The sequence below is a fragment of the Macrobrachium nipponense genome, chromosome 47, assembly GCF_015104395.2.
Source record: "Macrobrachium nipponense isolate FS-2020 chromosome 47, ASM1510439v2, whole genome shotgun sequence".
In the NCBI taxonomy this organism is placed as follows: Eukaryota; Metazoa; Arthropoda; class Malacostraca; order Decapoda; family Palaemonidae; genus Macrobrachium; species Macrobrachium nipponense.
The window spans coordinates 16954222-16973917 of NC_087222.1; the positions used below are offsets into that span (position 1 = coordinate 16954222).

Sequence of the window (19696 nt, forward strand, 5' to 3'; positions counted from 1 at the left end):
TATATATATATATATATATATATATATATACTGATATATATATATATATATATATATATATATATATGATATATCTATTATATTATAATATCTCTTAGGATATCTTTATATATTATATATAACACTATATTTATATAATTTATATGATCAATATATATATATATTTATATATCTATCCTTATCTATCTATCCTCTCTCATCTCATCTATTTCTATATATATATTCATCTATCTCCTATTTATATTTCTCATTCTATATCATATAATATATTATATATATATATATAATTGGACTGGTGGTGGATGCTCACAGGTTGTGTTTGCTTACCCAGCTCCTTCAAGGGGACAAGTTGCATCTCACCTATGGTGTGCTGTTCTTGAGGTAAGAACCTTCCCCTCCTAGTCCTTCTACTCCTCCTCTGTCAGGTTGAGGATAGGACTCGAACTTACACTGGCTGGTTAGGCGATTTATGCGGCAAGTTTGCACATCGAGCTTCCTTTCTAGCAAGGGGAAGGATACTGGCAATAATGCAACCCCTTCCCAGAATTTTACATTAATGACAACGACTCTAAATTTTCTTCCCAGTCCATTTTCGGATGAGTTACGATTCCTCACTCATTTCTAAAAGGCCTAGAAGTCTCACTCTTCTTGATCATGCAGCTCTTATACTCCGATCAAGTTGTTCAGAGGCAGGGCACTCCTCGCTCTTACGACCAGGAGGAATAGCCCAGGTGTGCAGAACTCCTGTCAGTTCTGGAGGCTCACTCACATTCCTCCCACCAATCAGTGAGTCTTCCTTATATAAAGTACCAAGGGTTTGTATATTGTGTAGGAACAGATCACAGTTTTTGAAAATAAACTGTATTTTTCCTAACTGTATAAACCTGAAGTCCTTCACATTTATGCCCACCTCATGCCACCCCTCAATCTGAACCTGGGCCAAAAGGCAAAGTGGAGTGTTTACATCCGGGTAGGCGTGCCTATCAGACTGTAGTTACTGCCTAACCACCTTGTTCAAGAATTTAACGGCCGTAATTCCAGCCTACACTGAAAGTAATTCCTTACCTATGTAAAGGACCTCAGGTTTGTAAAGTTAGGGAAAATACAATTTACTTTCAAAAATTTTGATTTTTCTTATTTCATCATTTTCCAAAATCTCAACCAGTGATATTCCCATAATCCACCTTATCATTTTCATTTCTTTTCTCTCAAGCTTTACTTCCGGTTTTCATCCTAGAGCCCATGTTTCTGATTCATGCATTAACACTTGTCTTATCACTGTGCTGTAGATCTTGACTTTTAGCTGATTGAAATGTTATTATCACATGCTACTCCAGCTACCTCTCTCTACTTTCCCAACACAGCTTTTATCCTACTGTCAATTTCGGCTTCATATCCTCCCTCTTGGCTTAAAGTAGATCCTAAGTTTTTAAACTTCTCCTCCTGTTTTATAATTGAGCCTCTTCTTTTTTGTGTTACTTTTCTCCCTCTATCTTCCATACTGTTCACCAAAACCTCTGTTTTTTACATGGAACTTACCCAGAAATTATATAGCTAAGAGCTTCCTTCCTATGGCAGCCTAACAATTGAAAATCTACGGTCGCGCTAGTTTCAGTTATGGTGTAGCTGGAATGCTCCGCCCACTACTGGGGCTTATATAGGGAACAACAACCTGGCAGAGAGCTTCAATTCATATTCTGCTGGCTCCCAGTGAACATTGGTGGTTTTAGGCAGCCTTTTTCAGCGTATTATGTTGATGAGTTCAGAGTTCCTGGTGACGTACTCTGCTTTGTTTTGCAATAGCGCATTCTTTCAAATATGTCTGATTCTAGCACAACTAGTGCTAGGTTTAGTGTAGACAGTTGTAAGACCAGGTTAGCTAAATCTTGTTATGATCGACATACCAGATGTAGTAAATGTAGAGGTCAAGAGTGCAAGAAAGAAATCACTTGTGCTGAATGTTGTAAATGGGACGGCAAGCAATGGAAGATTTTAAGGTCCCATCAGAACAAGTTGGATAAGGATAGAAAGAGGAAAGCTGCTGCTAAATCTAGTTTAGATGATGTTCAAGCTGCTGAATTAGTAGAAGATAGCATGATTGTTTCGCCTGTAATTCCTATTGCTTCTCCAATCTTTTCTCCTCCTGCTCCTGTGTCATTAACTCCTGTTCCAGGTTCGCTTGCTCCCGATCCCAACACCATTACAGCCTCTAGTCAAATTTTGATAAGTTTGAATTTTTAGCGATTGCAATGATGGAACTTGGTGCTTCTGTTAAAGCCTTAATGGAAAAAGGCAGTCAATCTAGTGTTAGTACAGTGCATAGTGATTGAGTAAAGGAGGTGGCTCTCCTGCCCACCGATGCTCCTAGACGAAGGTCACTGTCCCGCTCCCCCACACTGGGGAGAAGACATACTGGAGCTCTAAGGGAGGCGGTGGCATTTGCCCCCTCAGCCAAACCTGCTGGCGATTCCCAGGTGTCGACAGAGTGCTGCTGGAAAGGTGTATCTTTGGGTGTTCATGATCTGTCATCAGAGTCGGGTGGCTCAACTTCCAACAAGAGTCGTTGCGAGTGCTTTTAAGATGTTTTGCACCCCCTCAAGAGACAGTCTAAGGATGTGGATAAGTCTTCTCCTCCTTCTAAGAGGACTAAAAAGGATGTCTTCAGTCCGCAGTCTTTGTGCAGTTACGTGATGTCGCTTCCTGCTTCGTCAGCTCCTATCCCTTGTTCTGCCTGGAGTTGTTCCTGGATTACTTCGGACTCCTGGCTGCAGTTCTCCTGAAGCAGTGCGGTGCTCTCGTTCGACTGAATGTTCCACACAGTTACTACGCACCCGTCTTCCCTGACAGCTGAGTCAAGAACAGTTCGCCTCACTCTCACTCGTATGCTTTGACTCCCGATCCTTCGCTCGCTCCACTTAAACAACAGTTGGGTGACATCATGTCTCTTTTGCAGAAAACTCTAACATATTCCAAAATGGAAGATATGGCATTATTGCCTATCTCTTCGGATGAGGACAAGGGGGTACAGGATGTGTCCTTCGTCTTCTTATTCTGCATTGTTGAGATATTTTCTCAACAGCTTTTCAGATTTTTTCTCTTCTGCAGCTCCAGTATCCCCAGCTTCGACTTTCCTCATGAGGAAACCCACTTCAGACAGTTTGGGTTTACCCAAGTTAGTTCTCTCTTTATCAATGAAGATGGTTTGGAGAGATGTGGACTTCTGGTTAGCTTCAAAGGAAGAGATAGATAAAGCTTCATTTGCTTTCCCTACGTGCAAGTTGATAAAGAAAAGTTACCAATTTTATGACACTAGACTGGACACTGTTCGCCTTACAATGATTTTTAAGTTGTCCAAGTGGTTTCCTATGAACATCTGTGTGGCAGAGTGGTAGCAAGGAGTGTTTGTAAGGCTTTTTAAAATGTCATTGTGCACAACAGTCACACATCTCATGGTCTCTCGGGTATAGTTCGTCCAGAGGGAACACCCATAAATACTGTAGCAATACGAGCAGAAGAGCAGCAGTTTCACATCTCGGTGACAGAAGGCAAAACTCCTTGCAATCATGCTGCCAGTTGCACATAGTTTACGATGCCTCTGTTCAATGTTTGCCTTATCTTTTAGGTCATCTGTGATAATATGACCCAAATACAGAAATTCATGCACTATGCAATATGCTTAAGTGATCTTGGGAGCAGCGACATGCACTGGGTCTGGGTTTCGTTGTATAGGATATCAAATTCCTCTGCATATTGGTGGCAAGTGTCGATGAGTCGTTGAAGACTTGCGCTGATGGGGAAATTAGAACCATATCATTGGCATAACAGAGGTTGTTTATAGTTGTTTCATTGACAGTGCATCTGATTGGGAGTGAGTTCAGTTTGACATTCAAGGCATCTGTGTACATATTATTTAGATGACTGACTGGCTACTCAAAGCTCAGTTGAAGGACAAATGCGTGGAGGATCTGTCGAAAACTTTCCGGCTTATGAAGAAACTAGGTATTTTGATGAACACCAAGAAGTCTTAGATCATTCCCACTCAACGGATTCTTTATTGGGGAATGGTTCTGGACTTTCCCCTGTAAGAATAAACTTTTGTCTCCTTTGCATCAGATGGCTCCTGTCCCTTCAGGAGTTCTCAGTGGCTCAATAGAGGAGCCTTCTGGGAACACTGGCCTCAGTCGAAAAGCTTGTGAAGCTAGGGAGACTCCACACGAGGCCACTGCAATTCTTTCTAAAAGCTAATAGGAACAAGAAAACTTCACAAGATTCATTTGTGTTCCCAATAACATCAGAAATCAAACTGGAAGTCTCTCCTCCCGTTGAGCCCAGACCTAACCTTGAATTCCAATGCCTAAAACCTAGGTTGGGGAGCTCATCTGGGGAACAGGGAAGTGTCAGGAATGTGGCCAGAAGAGTTCAGAATTTCCCACATAAATGTAAAAGAGTTAAGGGCGATTTTTCTAGGATTGCAAGCCTTTTCCTCCCTAATTCGAGGGAAAACAGTAACAATCCACTCCGACAATTCGACGGCTCTGTCATACGTCAGGAAACAAGGGGAACTCCTTTTCCTTTTTTCAAGTGACTTAGGAACTTCTCCTTTGGGGAGAAAGGAATCAGGTGTTGTTGCTGACTTGCTTCATCCAAGGGAGGATGAATTTCCTAGTGGATGGCCCAACTCACCAGAATCAGGTCCTTCCGACGGAGTGGACTTTGGATCAACTGGTGTGCAAGGACCTTTGGAGGCTGTAGAGCCGACCTTCCATAGACCTCTTTGTGACTTCAAAAAACCACAGACTCCCAAGATTCTGTTCTCCAATCCCGGACCCTCTCGCCTAGAGGACAGATGCGATGTTGCAAGACTGGAGCAGTTCGGATCTCTATGCCTTCCCTCCCTTTGGTATGATCAGGTAGGTCATAAAAAAGTTAAACTGTCACCAGAATGTAACTATGACTACAGTGGCCTCCTTTTGGCCAGGGAAAGGGTGGTTCCCAGACTTGATGCAACTATTAGTCGACTTCCCCAGGCTCCTACCTCAAAAACCGTGTCTTTTCAGACAACCACATTTTCAGAGGTCCCATTTTGGATTGTACACTCTGGCTCTGACAGGGTACAGACAGTCGGGCGCCTCGTTTAAGATCAAAAGGATGTTCTAAAGTTGCAAAGGCTGTCGCCCAGTGCAGACGACCTTCATCTAATAAATTATATCAATCTAAGTGGTCTACCTTCAGAGAGTGGTGTAACAGACACACGGTGTCCTCTTCTGAAACAGCTGTAAGTAAAGTAGTTGACTTTCTTCTTTACTTGAAGTCCAGGAAGTTATCAACATCTGCAATCAAGGGCTACTGTAGAGCTATGTTTAGTTCAGTGTTAAAATATAGAGGACTAGATTTGTCATCTAATCAAGATTTAAGTGACATTAAGTCTTTTGATGTCACGAAACAAGTTAGTTCTGATTTCATTTCTTGGAAATTAGATGTGGTATTGAAATGGATTTCAGGGCACCTTGCAAACCTCTTCAGTCTGCTTCTGTCAGGGATCTAACAAGGAAAACTATCCTCTTAGTGGTTTTGGCAAAAGCAAAGTGTGTTAGCAAAATCCAAGCTATAGATAAAAGGATCGGATTTTCACAGGGGATGCAGTATGTTTCTTCTCTCTGGATTCCTGGCAAAGAATGAGGACCCACCTAACCCGTGGCTGCGCTCACTCACCATCAAGAATTTGATGGATCTTCTCGGGCCTGAGGAAAAGGAGAGGTTGCTATGTCCAGTCAGGGCCTTAAGATATTACCTTCAAAGAACAGAAAAGGTTAGTGGCTCTTCAGATCTCCTTTGATGCTTGGTCAGGAATCCGTCTTTTCCACACTCCAAAACTGCCCTATCATTTTTTAAAGAAATTTTATTGTAGAAGCACATGCAGAAATCTAAGAGGACAAATTGGCTGCAAAGAAGGTCAAGGCTCATGAAGTGAGAGCGGCTGTGCCTTCAGACATAATATGTCATTTACTAAAATTATGCAAGCAAGATTCTGGAAGTGTAGGTTAGTATTTACTCCACACTACCTAAAGGATATGGAAACTGTCTTTGAGAACTGCAACACATTAGGACTGATATTTTCGCCTTGAAAAGGTATTGTGTTAGTTGGGAAGCCTGGGGTCACATTTGTGGCTAGAGTGTCCACCAGTCCCTTTTTAGTGTTAGGTTGTGACAATCTTTTATGGTTATGGTGTAGTGCAGTGTTGTTATTCTGGTCTTCACCCAGGGCAAGGGCACCTTTTGTAGCTTTGCGAGCCAAAGCCATCACTTATGTAGAGGCGACTCTGGGTAGACAGCCATGTACTCTACGGGTCACGTGGAGCACCGTCCAGAGGCAGAAATTATCTGCAGTGCTCACTTGTCAGGTAAGAAAACAACAAGCATATTATTTTATGCATGCAAACTTTTATTTCAATTTCATTACACTATATACAATGTATTGAGATAGAATTTGTCCATGATTCCCCCTCCTTTAAATGTGGAATCAGCTATGTAATTACTGGGTAAGTTCCATATGAAAAATGATATTTTTACACAAAAATAAGGTGTATATACTTACCCAGTAATTATATGATCGAAGCCTACCCGCCTCCTCTCACATGGACATTAGAGCACAAAATGAATTAAAGCTCTCTGCCAGGTTGTTGCCTACATAAGCCCCGGTAGTGGGTGGGGTATTCCAGGTACACCGTAACCAACACTACCGTAGATTTTCAATTGTTAGGCTGCCATAGGTAGGAAGCTCTTAGCTATATAATTACTGGGTAAGTATATAAAAAATTCATTTTATTGTAAAAATATCAGTTTTATCCACACTCACCATTAAGACTCCTGCCACTCTCCAACACTTCTCTGTAGGTCTTCCTCATTTTTGGCAGTAATCACCAGATAATCAGCATACAACTCCCACAGCTCTTCGTTCCTGATCTCTTCACTTAACACACCCATGACCAGCACAAACAAAAATGGACTTAATGCTGACCCTTTGTGCAATCCAACACTAACTTCAAAGTTTTCTGTTTCCAAAACTGCTGTTATTACTTTTGTGATCGTTCTTTGATATATCATCTCAACCAGCCTAACCAACTTTTCTGGGACTTTCTTCTTCAAACACCAAACCATCACTACTACTCTTGAGATTTTATTGTATGCTTTCTCTAGGTCTAGACCTCAAGGATGTGTATTTTTAAATACCCATCCACCGGTCCTCTTGCAAGTACCTCCGCTTAACCTTCGTGGTTATGGTGTTCCAGTTCAAAGTGCTTTGTTTTGGGCTCTGAACCACTCCCCAGGTGTTCATTAAAGTGTTCATCCTTGTCTCAGCTTGGGCCATTTCACACAGGATGCGTTGGCTGAGGTATCTTGATGATTGGCTAGTCCTGGCAAGCTCTTGGTCATAGTTGCTCCTGAACACAGACTGACTTCTCAAGATTTGTCAGGACCTACCTGGGTGTAGCGACCAATTTTACATATGTAACTTGCCAAGTAATTACCTATAGCTGAAAGCTGCCTACCACGACAGTCAAAATATTCCAAATTTTGTGGTGGATCTGCATCGCTAATGTAGGTGGATAGGACCCACTCGGTATCGGGACCGATGTGTACAAAACTGGTGAGAGAACCAATTTGTTTTCTGCCGGCTACTGACTAGCATCGGTGATTTTCGTGGTCATCGTTCGTCAATGTTTGGATATTTCCAGTGTTCTTTAATGATATACTTGCTTATTTTGTGGTTTGTTTACATAATTAGATAGTCAATTATGTCAGTAACTAGCTCTTCCAGCATTAGGTATTGCTCAGAAGGTTATAGAACTAGGTTAACCAAGTTCTCTTATGATTTGCACACCAAATGCATTAAATGTAGGGGGCAGGATTGCTCTAAGGAACTGACTTGTTCGGATGTATGGATTGGGACAATTCTGAATGGAAAGCATTGAAATCTCATTTGGATAAACTAGCTAGAGATGGGAAGAGAAAGGGGGCTTTCAGAGCCGAAAGTAGGGCTTCTGTCGAGAATTCTCCCTCAGTAGTTGAGGATTTACCTATTCATGCTCAACCTCCTATTACTTCCCCAATTGTTAGCCCTCCTACTTCATTACAAGTGACTCCTATTCCAGGCTCCCATGATTCCAAACCCGACACCATTACCAGTCCTGATGTGAAATTTAAAAAGAAATTTTATTTTCTCGCTAAGGCGATTATGGAATTAGGTGCCTCTTTCGGGTCTTTTGTGGAGAGCACGCCTCTCAAAAGGGAAGTGCAAAGTGAAAGTGCTGTGATTACTATCCCACTCCCCTGCACTGGGTAGAAGACGTACAGAAAGTCCAAGGGACGGCAGAGGGGTTTGCCCCCGTACAGTTGTACTTTCTGTTGCACCTGTTGATGACTCTTAGACAGCGACAGAGTGCCACTGGAAAGACGTCCCTTTCAGTGCTCACTGTCTGTCTTCAGACTCTTTGGATTCTTCTTCAGACAAGAGATGTCATCGTCGCAGACTGTTGGCCTCTGGGCCTCTGAAGAGGCATTCTACACCTGTGGATGGTTCTCCTCCCCTCTTGAGAGATATAGGGAGGTCGGAATCGATCCATAGCCATCTTGCTGTCTTCAGGATTGCTTAAAGTTTCTCTGGTCAGAAGCATACTTCTCGCCTAGTATTAGCGGCCAAACGGGCTACTGTGCATCTATGAGCTTCTTCGGTCTGCTTGGCGCTCTCTCTTGGCTAATACAGTATCTTATGTGGATGAATCGTTTGCACCTCTTAAACGTCAGTTAGGGGAGTTACTGAATTTTTTGAGAAGTAAACCTTCCTCTACGAGCAAGGAAAGTATCTCGTCCCCAATTTCTTTGGAAGATGTAGCAGTTGAGCAAGAGATGGCTTGTTCTTATTCGTCGCTGATGAAATTCTTTCTGGAGAATTATCCAGACTTTTTCATTCCCACGACTCCAGCGGCTCCTGTCTCTACCTTTCTTATGTGGAAAGCTCCTGTAGACGAACTCCCTCAGATGATTTTGTCTTCCTCTTCTAAAATGGCCTTAGGAGAAGTGGAAGAATGGCTGGCTGGTAAGAGGGAGCATGTGAAAGCCTCCATTGGTTTTCCTCCCTCTAAGCTTATAAAGAAACCTTACTGATACTTTGTGACAGGTGAGTCACTTTCCCTGGGAATTTCTGCCTCCTCCCAGAGGGACTTCTCATGTCTAGTGGACTCTACCAGATGCTCGGCATTTGCAGCTACAAAGGTTTTCTTTTCATCACAGGAAATCGATCACTTGGTGAAGAATACCTTCAAAATTTTAGGAATTTTCAGTTTCTTAAATTTTATTGTGGGTGCATTGGCTTCTAAGATAGAGAGTTGTTCTTCATTAGTGGAAGATCTGTCTACAGATTAGCTGGGAGTTTTGTCTTGCACAGACAAAGCTGTAAGGGACAGTTCTAATGAAGCCTTTGGATAAGGCTTATATTTTTCTGCAAACTATGGTAAAAGACATACTTCCAGACTTGCAGAATAAGTCCACAACAGACCTTCTCTGACTGTGTTAACAGCATACTCGAAAGGACCTAAGATATATTTGGCCCTCTCACAGGAAGTGGAGGCCCTTATCTGCAAGAGAACAGTGGAAGAAGTGTTGGATCACGGAACAGAGGGGTTTCACAACCGACTCTTCGTAGTCCCCAAGTCATCGGGGGCTGGAGGCTCATCCTGGATGTCAGTGCTCTGAACCTTTTTGTCATCAGGACGAAGTTTATTTGGAGACCAGTACCTCAGTCTTAGCCTTTCTGCATCCAAAAGATTGGATGGTGACTCTTTATGTGGAAGACTCGTACTTCCATATTCCCATCCATTCGGAGTCGAGGAAACTTCCTTGCTTCGTATTCAATTCAGAGCTCTCTGTTTCAGCCAGATGTCAGCTCCCATAATACTCACGAGAGTCCTATGATCCTCCCCTCTTGCAAAGTGGCTACACCTGATGGGGATCATCTTTTTTTTCACCTCTACGACTGGCTTCTCCATCCTCTCTCAAAGGAAGAGTGCATGGGAGACTTGAGGAAACTACTAATGAATGCTTTTGACTCAGGAGTTGGGAATTTTCATCATTGTGCATGATTCTAGACAGACTTTTTGGACTTTTCTTTTGCCCAAGCCTCTAAATGCTTGCCTTCAGACAGTCCAAGAGTTCCTAGATCAGAAGTCCTGCTCATCTCTTCAATGGATGCACCTGCTGGGAACCCTTGCTTCAGTGGAGCACTTCATCAGGTTGTTCAGGTTACACATGCTCCCACTTCAGTTTTACATGAAGGTTTTATGGTCCAAAAAGATGCAGCAAGACTCTGTTACCTCACCTGTTTCCAATGAGATAAAAACAGACCTTCGGTGGCGGTTATCTGTGGACACTACAAGAAGGGAAGTCACTCCGACCACAGAACCCAGAGCTGAAATTTTATTCAGATGCATCAGATCTTGGATGGGGAGCCCTCTTGGAATCACAAAAGGTGGCAGGGTTTTGGTCAAAGGACCAGAAAGCCTTACACATCAATGTTAAGGAGTTGTTGGCAATATTTCTCGGACTTAAACACTTTTCTTGCCAAGTGTCCGGGAAGATAGTGGCAGTGTTTACAGACAACACAACAACCTTGTCCTACACCTGCAAAGAAGGGGGCACTCACTCTTTCATTCTTTATCAGACAGCGAGGGATCTTCTCCTATGGGAAGTACAACATCAAGTGATGATCCTCACTCGCTTTGTTCAAGGCAGACTAAATGTCTTAGCAGACGAACTAAGCAGACAAAACCAGGTTCTTCCAAAGAGTGGACCTTAGATCCTCTAGTCTGCAAGGAACTTTGGAGGCTCTGGGGACAACCATGCTTCTTGACTGAACGGTATTAGACCTATATGTCTTCCCTCCATTTACCATGATTCAGGAGGTAATAAAATTTTTTTTTCAACTCATCAGAATGTCTCCATGATCCTAGGTGCCCCATTTTGGGCGAGGAAGGAATGGTTTCCTGACCCTTTTCCCTCAGAAGTAGTCTCTACTCAAACAGCCTCACCTGTTCAGGTTCCATCAAGGATTATCCACTCTGTCCCTGACAGGATTTCGACTGTCAGACGACTGGTCAAAGTGAAAGGCTTTTCAATGCAAGTTGCAGAGGCCATTGCTACATGTCGTCTACTGGTAGGCTCTACCATTAATGGGTAAAAGTAGGTCGATGTTGAACTGTTGTCAAGCACAGAGGTGTAGATGTTGGTCTCAACCAAGACCTCAGCAATCTTATTAGATCTCTGGACACTTCCAAACCAGAGAATACTAAATCCGTTCTTGGAATCTAGATGTAGTACTGAAGTGGATTTCTGGTGACTCCTGTGAAACCCTCCGTTCAGTATTACCTAATAATATCACAAAAAAGACCCTCTTCCTTGTAACTCTGGCTACGGCCAAAAGGGCCAGCGAATATCAGGCAACAGATAAAAGAGTAGGGTTTTCCCAAGAAGATGCTGTCTGTTGTTCTTTTTCCTTGGGATCTCTCGCTAAAAATGAGGATGTGAACAAACCCTGGCCACATTCTTAACTGTTAAGAACCTGATGGACATCATCAGACCAGAGAAGGCAGAGCGACCTCTTTGGCCATTATGGGCTTTACACTACTATTTACAGAGAACGGAGAAAATTGGATGTCCTGCAAGTAATCTTTGGTGTTCATTACTGCAAAATTTTTATTCCCACTAAAGTAGGGGCGATCACTGGTCAAAACTGCCACGCCTTCTGCAGGTTAAGCGAGCATCAACCAGAGGCAGTATTCATCTGCAGTGCTTTCTTACTGGTAAGGTACAATGAGTATTTTGAAAATACTTGCAGACTTTCTATGTTGAGTCATTATTTAACTTCTAATGTCTTTAATATAGACATGTCCATGATTCCACCTGCATAATCGTGGAATCAGCTACAGGTAATTACTTGGTAACTTACACGTGTAAAAATGACATTTTTTTAATAAAATTAGATTTTACACATACCAAGTAATTACATGATTATAAGCCTTCCCTCCTCCCCACAGATGGACATGGCAAACCAAGCAAATTGGTTCTCTGTGCAGTTATGTATCCATTGGTCCTGAAAGTGGATGGGTCCTATCCACCTACTACACTAGCGATGGTGGTGCTGCCACAAAATATCAGCAAGATCAGAGAGGCAATGCAGTTATTCCTGTTGCAATAGGAAGAACCACCTCAGCAGTGCCAAGTCATTCTGGGTCACCTGTCATCCTTGGAGAAGCTGACCCCTCGTGAGTAGCTTCACCTTCGTTCTGTTCAGTGGAGAATGAAGGAGTTTTGGTCTCCGTAAGGGAGTCCCCATTCTTCCAGATGCCTTTCTCAGAGGAACCAAGGAAGGACTTATCCTGGTGGTTCCAACTGAGATGCTTCTGTTTGTCGATACATCGACTGAAGGATAACACACACCTGGAAGAGTAGCTGGTTTCAGGTGTGTGGAACCAGGACTTTCGACAGCTCCACATCTGGATCTCAAGGGGGCATTTTTGGCTCTACAAGAGGTTCAGGATCCGGTGATGGGGGGCACTCCATGGTGTTTATATCAACAATACAGTAATACCTCAATCTTATGCTAGATGAGTTGTGCGAATTAACAATAGCACAAACTTTTCATTGGAACATAACTCTTTGTCATACAAAGATGTGCAAAAGCTAATGTAACATTTTCAAACTCTTAAAAAACCCTGCAAAAGTGTTTGTTTAATTCCATATGTGATTTATAAGTTTTCAAGCTTTTATGTTTAAATGAAATTACATTGAATAATGAAAATAATAATTCTCTCTCTCTCTCTCCTCTCTTCTCTCTCTCTTCTCTCTCTCTCTCTCTCTCTCTCTCTCTCTCTCTCTCTCTCTCTCTCTCTCTCTCTCTCTCTCTCTCTCTCTCTCTCTGTTGTATGTCTGTAATCTTCATACAATTCTATAGTTTTACCAACCATTTACTTTTTTTCCAAGGGCAATGTATTAAGCTAACTTTTAAATGAAATTACAGTAACATTAATTTTATTCAAAAGTTAGCTTAATACTTATGAAGCATGATTAACATCATATTTAGTGTTTAAACTCTAGAAGTAAGCATTTATGAGCATTTCTAGAAACTGCTCGAGGTGGTCTACAACCTAACCTCGTTTAAGTTTGGGGTATTACTGTACAACTGTACAGTATTAGCATAGGTCAGCAAGCAGAGGAATTGGTTTCCCTTCATCTCCACATGTTGGCGATGCAGGTTCATGAGTGGGCAGTAGCATGATCAGTAGAGCTGTCAGCCAGGTAAATCCCAGGGAACCAGAACATAAAGGCAGACAAGCTCAGTCGCCAGGGTCAGGAGATAGGGACAGCTTGGTCCCTACACCCAAGACATTACAGAAAGATTGTTCAATATTTTGGGGCTTTCTAGCCATAGATCTCTTTGCAACCTTGCACAACAGAACACTCCTGGATTTCTGTTCTTTTGTGCCAGACCCATTGACAGCAATAGAAGACACTTTCCAACACCCATGGAACAATCTGCAAGGCCTATGCTTTTCTTCCATTTTGTGTGATCCATTGGGTGATCAGCAGGGTCATGATCACCCCAAATCTCACTCAGATGACCCTAGTTGCTCCCACGTGACCACTTGCCAAGTGGTATCCGGACCTGATAGATCTACTTTCCTAGCTACCAAGAGAGATTCCTGCTTGGTACAACCTGCTGTGCCAGCCGCTCATAGAGAGGTATCACCAGGCTGTGAGAGAACTGTCACTTCACGCCTGAAGACTATCCAGCATCTCTTGTGAGCAAGAGGTATTTTCTCGTCACACAGCGACCACAACGTCTGGATACCTTTGTAAATCCTCAGCGGCTGTCTACCAGAGGAAATGTGTCGTCTTCTGTGATTGGTGTCGTTGATGGGGAATCTCTCTGGTTGGATCTCCTCTTCAGCATGTCGCAGACTTTCTTGTCTTTCTTCGCCGAGAGAGTTAAATGTGAATATATTGCCAAGTCACTAGCCATGCATATGCAGATACACTAATCGAGGAAATGCTGTAATATGAAATTTTCATAGGTATGCAAACCAAAACATTATATCATCTACCATCATAGCCACCCCTCTTTGTTCATCAGGCCACAACAAGAAGTGCTCGGTGATGGCATATGAGTGAGGGGAATTCCCTTACTCACTCTTCTTAACAACCAGTTAACCTATTTCCAACATGCACTGAAAGATACTCCTTCATAAAAAGCTCTGGTTCATATAGCTCTGAAAAACATGTCATATTTGAAGAAATGTAGTAGCACATACTTTCCAAGACTGTCATCAGTGTTGCTGGTCATAATAGCTACTCATGTACTGTATCTGCAATAACAGTCAGTGAAACTAATTTGAAAACTTTCATCTCTCTTCAAATTACTACTCAATTCACCATTACTATTTTTTCTCCTTATTATATACTGCATCTGTGAATAATATGGTGTTATGTATAAGCTGGATCACATATAATTAAGCATTTGCTGTGTACTGTATCCTTCCTACTATTACCCCACAAAACTCTTATGCTAGTCTCTTGCATTTTCTATTCTTGGCCTTTGATTTGTTAATGAGATATGTTCATAAGTAATTTATATTGTAATGTCAAGCTAAGAAGGTTTACAGATGTGAGGTGGTGGGCGTCAATATTAACTGTTAATCTATTGTTGTATTGTAGCCTCAGGAATGTTTTGATGCTGTGTCTGGACAACGTTTGGTAGGATTGTTTTCATGTTTGGATAGAACTATCAAATGCACGCTTTGTTAATTGGCCTGAGACCTTTATGGGAATCTGAATTGAATTTGACCTATTATTTTGCTGCCTCAGTTCTGGCATTATGTTTCCTAACTCTGTGTTGCATTCTTTGATTTCAGATTCTCCCTCAGAAGAACCTTCCTTCCTTTGTCAGTTTTGATTAGCATCAGGATTTTGGGAAATGCATGTTGTTTAATGGTACTACATGGAACATTACCAATAGCAACTCTCAAGTGTATGAAACAACAGTGAATTATTGTACACATATTTAACAAATTTAAACAACAAGTAAAATTTATTTTGAATATTAGATTCATACATCAGCAGTGAAATCTGGTTGTAGTCCTTCAAGATATTGTACTTGATTCTTAACAGATTTATTTAGTAATTATTTGTAAACAATTTTGTGTTAAGAGTTGTGAATTGAACACATTGTCATTACAGAACAGGACAGGACAGGACATAAGGAGACAATTTCTTGAAATGCATTATTTTTACTCTGATATACATAAGGCTATGAAATTCTATTTCTTTAAGATGTAACAAACCTGGACAAATATGACAACCATAAAGCCTTAAGTCTAACTAATTAACAGGAAATTTGTGCCAGCATTCATTTCAGTTTGCCACATCTCAACTAAATAACAAGAAATATCATGGACAATCAACCACTACACGGGCTGTATGAGATACAATGCATAACTGTATAGCATTAAGGTTTTAGTAATCTTGAAAGATCATAAGGCTATGAAATTCTATTTCTTTAAGATGTAACAAACCTGGACAAATATGACAACCATAAAGCCTTAAGTCTAACTAATTAACAGGAAATTTGTGCCAGCATTCATTTCAGTTTGCCACATCTCAACTAAATAACAAGAAATATCATGGACAATCAACCACTACACGGGCTGTATGAGATACAATGCATAACTGTATAGCATTAAGGTTTTAGTAATCTTGAAAGATCAAGTGAAAAGTGAAACTGATGGTGCATTATCACTACCTTCCATAAATCAAGAAAACAGCAACTTGGCTGCCTTTAGTGGAACCAGTGATGGAGACTTTTTGTCTCTGGATCCATTGATGGACATCAAAATAGAGCCAGAGGAATTCTGTGAGTCTAATGAAGATGAATATTCATATGAAATGAATTCAATAGTGAATAAACAACATCCACAAACTTGCAAAAAGGAAGTAAAACAAGAAAGAAGGATCTGTGACAATGGAGAGAAGCCTTTCATATCCACTGACTGTGAGAAAACATTTTACAAGAAAATTAATCTTACAAATGATATCACAAATCTTACCAGAGAGAAATTCATATGCAATGACTGTGGGAAAGCATTTTCCCATAAATCAAATCTTACAAGACATATGAGACTCCATTCCGGAGAGAAGCCATTCAACTGCAAGGAATGTGGGAAAGCATTTTCCCAGAAACCAAATCTTACAGGTCATATGAGAATCCATACGGGAGAGAAACCATTCATGTGCAAGGAATGTGTGAAAACATTTTCCCACAAACAACATCTTACAAGTCATATGAGAATCCACAATGGAGAGAAGCCATTCATGTGCAAGGAATGTGGGAAAACATTTCCCAGGAAAGATTATCTTAAAATTCATATGAGAATCCACACTGGAGAGAAGCCATTCATGTGCAAGGAATGTGATAAATCATTTTCCCAGAAATCAATTTTTACAAGTCATATGATATTGCATACTGGAGAGAAGCCATATCTGTGCGAGGAATGTGGGAAACCATTTTCCTTGAAATGTAATCTTATAGTTCATATGAGAATCCATACTGGAGAGAAGACATTCATGTGCAAGGAATGTGGGAAAGCATTTTCCCAGAAACCAAGTCTTGCACGTCATATGAGATTGCATACTGGAGAGAAGCCATTCATGTGCAAGGAATGTGATAAATCATTTTCCCAGAAATCAAGTCTTACAAGTCATATGATATTGCATACTGGAGAGAAGCCATTCATGTGCAAGGAATGTGGGAAAGCATTTTCCTGCAAATCAAGTCTTACAAGTCATATGAGAATCCATACTGGAGAGAAACCATTCATGTGCAAGGAATGTGGGAAAGCATTTTCTCACAAACCATATCTTACAAGTCATATGAGAATCCACATTGGAGAGAAGCCATTCATGTGCAAGGAATGTGGGAAAGCATTTTCTCACAAACCATATCTTACAAGTCATATGAGAATCCACACTGGAGAGAAGCCATTCATGTGCAAGGAATGTGGGAAAGCATTTTCTCACAAACCATATCTTACAAGTCATATGAGAATCCACACTGGAGAGAAGCCATTCATGTGCAAGGAATGTGGGAAAGCATTTTCTCACAAATCAAGTCTTACAAGTCATATGAGGTTACATACTGGAGGAAAAAGAAACAGCATGATAAAATAAACCAGTTAAGGGCATAAATCTCTCAAATGACCAACTATATGAAAGATCAAAATCACTCAAAAAATCTGCTCAAGAAAATAAGGAAGATAAAGAAAAATACAGAATAGGGGATGAACAAGTGAGTGGAAAATTGGCACTAGTAAAGGCCCTAGTTTCACAAATAAGAAACAAACAACAGAAGATAAAAGTAACAGATAAATAGGCAATTTGGTGAAAATCCAAAGATTGTGTATAGGAAGATGACAAAAGAAATAGTTGAGGTACGAACACCACCAAGCAAGGAAGACCTAGAGATTTTGGAAGCCACTGTTTGAAGACCCTAGACAACACCAAGAGAATTCATGGATTGACACCATTAGGCAGAACAGCCAGAAACAGCAAATGCCACCAATAAGCTTCATCATAGAAAAAGTAACAAAACTAAAAGAATATAGTCATTTCAAGACCCCAGTAATAGGCAAGATCTCAAATTTCTGGCTAAAAAAGATCACAGCACTACACCACACTTATATGCAAGCCTTTTCAAGAATAGTAAAAGGAGAAGAATCATCAGAGTGGTTCACAACAGGAAGCACCAACCTTCTCCCTAAAAGCTCCGAGACTGAGCTCCCTAACAAATATAAACAATGTTTAGTTGTACTGACAGATTTGTTAATGTTTTGCACCCCAAAATAAGTTGCACTTGATGTTGAGATAATTATTGTGAACTTGTCTGCAAAATCTATAGAAAAAAGGCAACAGCAGCCTAAGGGATGATAAAAAGAAAAACCATATTTATATTTTTATGATCTAGCTCATGACCATCATCATTGCTGTTACTCAAAGAAGAGAAGGAGAATCTGAAGGAGGGTCTCACTTAAAATGCAGATGAAAGCTCTTCATTTGCAGTCTTTATTGGAAGTCAGGGCAGAGCCAGAGTGAATTTGATGCAAAATGGTTGTGTAACCTTTATGCAAAGGTAAAATAAATGACTTTTTTTCTTACAATTGTTCTCAATGAACACTGTACAGTGCTAGGTTAAGAAACTTTCCTTTGTCTTTTCCACTTTTTTTGTTCCTGAGTATTTTTTGAATGATTTCCAAATAAAGAATTATTATTGTCTTTTGCTGACATGAAGTTTTCTTTTTTTGTTATTCAGCATTGTGCATATATGCACTTCTATATGTAGTTGTAAGCTTGAATATTTCCATGAAATGTTATTCTTAGTGGAAATAGAAAGGATTGATATCTTCATTAAACTTCAATGAAATTTAGGTGCAGTTTTATTTGATTATTTTTTATTATATGTTCTTGGTTTTAATCTTCTACAAAGAATGTGCTACAGCATTTGTAAGTAAATCCTAATGCCTTGTATTCACTCACTAAATACTACAGTGGACTGTGTCGTATTTTGTTTTAGGTTATCCAGTCTGAAGTGTTGAGACTAGACTAGTTATGTAAATGACTAAAGTAATGCGTTACTCTGATTAGATTAAATCTCTTTTTTTTCATTGTATAAACTTTTAAAATATTAAAAAATAATAAAAATTGTTTAAACATACATACAATTTTTCATTTGACCCTTTTAAAACTTAAATAATACCAGAATAATATTCTACACTGCCAAAAGTGAATGAATGCACCGTGATGTGGTCTGAATGCACCGAGTATCTGGTCCCAGTGCACCTCTTCCCAATTGAAGTGCATCTTTCCTTATGGTCCCAATGCACCAACTTCATTCACATAACAGCTGCCTTTGGTGAACTGTGTAGATGACTATACTATTCACTTTGCAGGATTATTTTCTTTGGTAAATCGAATCAGCTTAAAAAGTCTGAATAAAAACAGAATATTACAAAACCAACAAACACATCCTACTATAAGGGAGAAGTTTAAAACTTGGCCTTACTTGGTTGCTACCTCTTAATTCAAGCTGCAAGAATAACTGTTTCTGTAGCTGGTAGTTAACCTCTAAAAAAATGACTGTGCTAACTACTCCTTCAGACCTGTGGTGGCTGCACAACAAATTGTGTAGCTTACCCAGCTCCTTAGATGTGCCATTTTGGAGACGGGGGAGAATGAATGAGGGAGTGACTGGCCTCTCTTCTCTGGCCCTTCATCCTTCTGCTTCGGGGCAGAGAGTGGATCCAGCTGTCACATGCTGGAACTGATGACCGATGCAGTTAAGTTTTGCAATGGAGTAACCACTGGTTCACCTTTATAGAGTATAGAAGCAACTGCCTCTTTCTCTAGCAAGGGGAGGTCCCTGACAATAAGACAAACCCACTGGTTATATTTGCCTTACTGTCTTTTAACCCTCAGATTCATCTCAGCATGATTTTGTGTGGGGTTACGTCTCTTCCCTCATTGGAAAAAAACCGAGAAGTCTGGCGGCTGATCATGCAGTCTCTGTATTACTCCGATCAATTCATCAGAGGCAGAC

The 19696-nt window shown here is 40.7% G+C and overlaps 1 protein-coding gene across 1 annotated transcript in view; it reads left to right on the top strand.

The window, feature by feature from the left end:
- LOC135204735 (zinc finger protein 260-like) overlaps positions 1 to 18352 on the top strand; it is a 120195-nt gene extending 101843 nt beyond the window's left edge. The window contains exon 3 of the mRNA XM_064234893.1: positions 16301 to 18352. Coding sequence (XP_064090963.1) covers positions 16301 to 17274 — 974 coding nt within the window. The 3' untranslated portion in view covers positions 17275 to 18352. The remainder of the gene's footprint in view (positions 1 to 16300) is intronic.
- Positions 18353 to 19696: the final 1344 nt, after the last annotated feature.